We start from the raw sequence: 1056 nt of genomic DNA, 5'->3' as shown, positions 1-1056 counted from the left end.
AAATAGAGGTTGTCGCCTATAACACGCGATGATTGCGCAGGTACGCCCCCTCGTTGGGCCGTCTGTCGATTGCGCTGCCCGACCGTGCGCTACCGCGTCAATCTGCATGGGAGTGGAAGCCACACTGGTATCCATCCGCATGGGAGAGGTGCCTTGGGTATGCGAGACTCGGGTAAACGTCGACGGAGTTCCCATAGCCACCGAGGGTGCGAAGGGAGTAGGGTTAGGCTGGGGAGTAGGGAGAGTGGAAGCCGCGGCCCGTATAGGTTGGGTAGTGGCGGCGGGGCTGACGGGGTAGGGTAGACGGGAAGAGGGGAGAAGACAGTCGCGAATGCCCAGCTGGCCCGCCGGCGGCAGTCGAAGCCCTCGGATGAGCGGCAGGACGTGCGGCAGTGGGGGCGCGGGGCACCTGAGACTGGCCACGGGGCACAGTGGACGAGCGGTGCGGAGCACGGTCGACATCCATCTTAGTGGCGTGGGACGCAGGCACAGGCGCGACAGGAGGAGGGGGAGCAGGTCCCTCAGCAGACGGTGGCTGACGTTGCTTCTTCGCACGGACACGCTTACGCATGAACCGTTTCCCAAGCGCAATAAGCGCTTCACCGATTTGCTGGTCGGTTCCCCGGATAGAGACCCGGCGCTCGCCAGGCGCAGCGCGATCAGAGTACGCGCGCAACTGAGCACCAGAAGTGTCATGAGCTTGGTGGAGACCCTTGCCGCCACGACCCACGATATGCCCGACAGCCGAGTCAGGCACCACAAGCGTACAAGAGAAGCGCGTGACAGTGTCGGGCGCAGTAGGGGGGAAGGTTTCGGCAAGTGGTATGGAAGTGTGGGCCGCAGCGATGACGGCGGGGGTAGGGGCCGGGATTGTTGGAAGAACCCAGCGACTGCCGTCCCAGACACCGTGGAATGTAGGACCAGGGGAGGGGGAGCAGGGGGTGGAGCAGGCGTACCATACTCAAGACGGTCGATACGGTCGGTGAGGCGAGTAATTTCGCTCTGCAGGAGCAGGCAGTACGAATACAGGTCGACAGGGACGCCAGGAGTCGTCAT

At 63.4% G+C, this 1056-nt stretch overlaps 1 protein-coding gene across 1 annotated transcript; it reads right to left on the bottom strand.

Annotated features, from left to right (window-relative positions):
* Positions 1–223: 223 nt before the first annotated feature.
* Positions 224–1056, bottom strand: MIND_00940800 (uncharacterized protein; the record flags this gene model as incomplete). Its single annotated transcript, XM_037366026.1, has 2 exons — positions 224–890; positions 962–1056. 2 exons carry the CDS (start codon positions 1054–1056, stop codon positions 224–226), a joined length of 762 nt encoding a protein of 253 aa, XP_037217438.1.

Source organism: Mycena indigotica (assembly GCF_014461135.1).
Source record: "Mycena indigotica strain 171206Taipei chromosome Unknown Mind.scaff0008, whole genome shotgun sequence".
Lineage (NCBI taxonomy): Eukaryota > Fungi > Basidiomycota > Agaricomycetes > Agaricales > Mycenaceae > Mycena > Mycena indigotica.
Note: the sequence above shows the minus strand (reverse complement) of the source record. Positions and strands in the feature narration are given on the sequence as shown.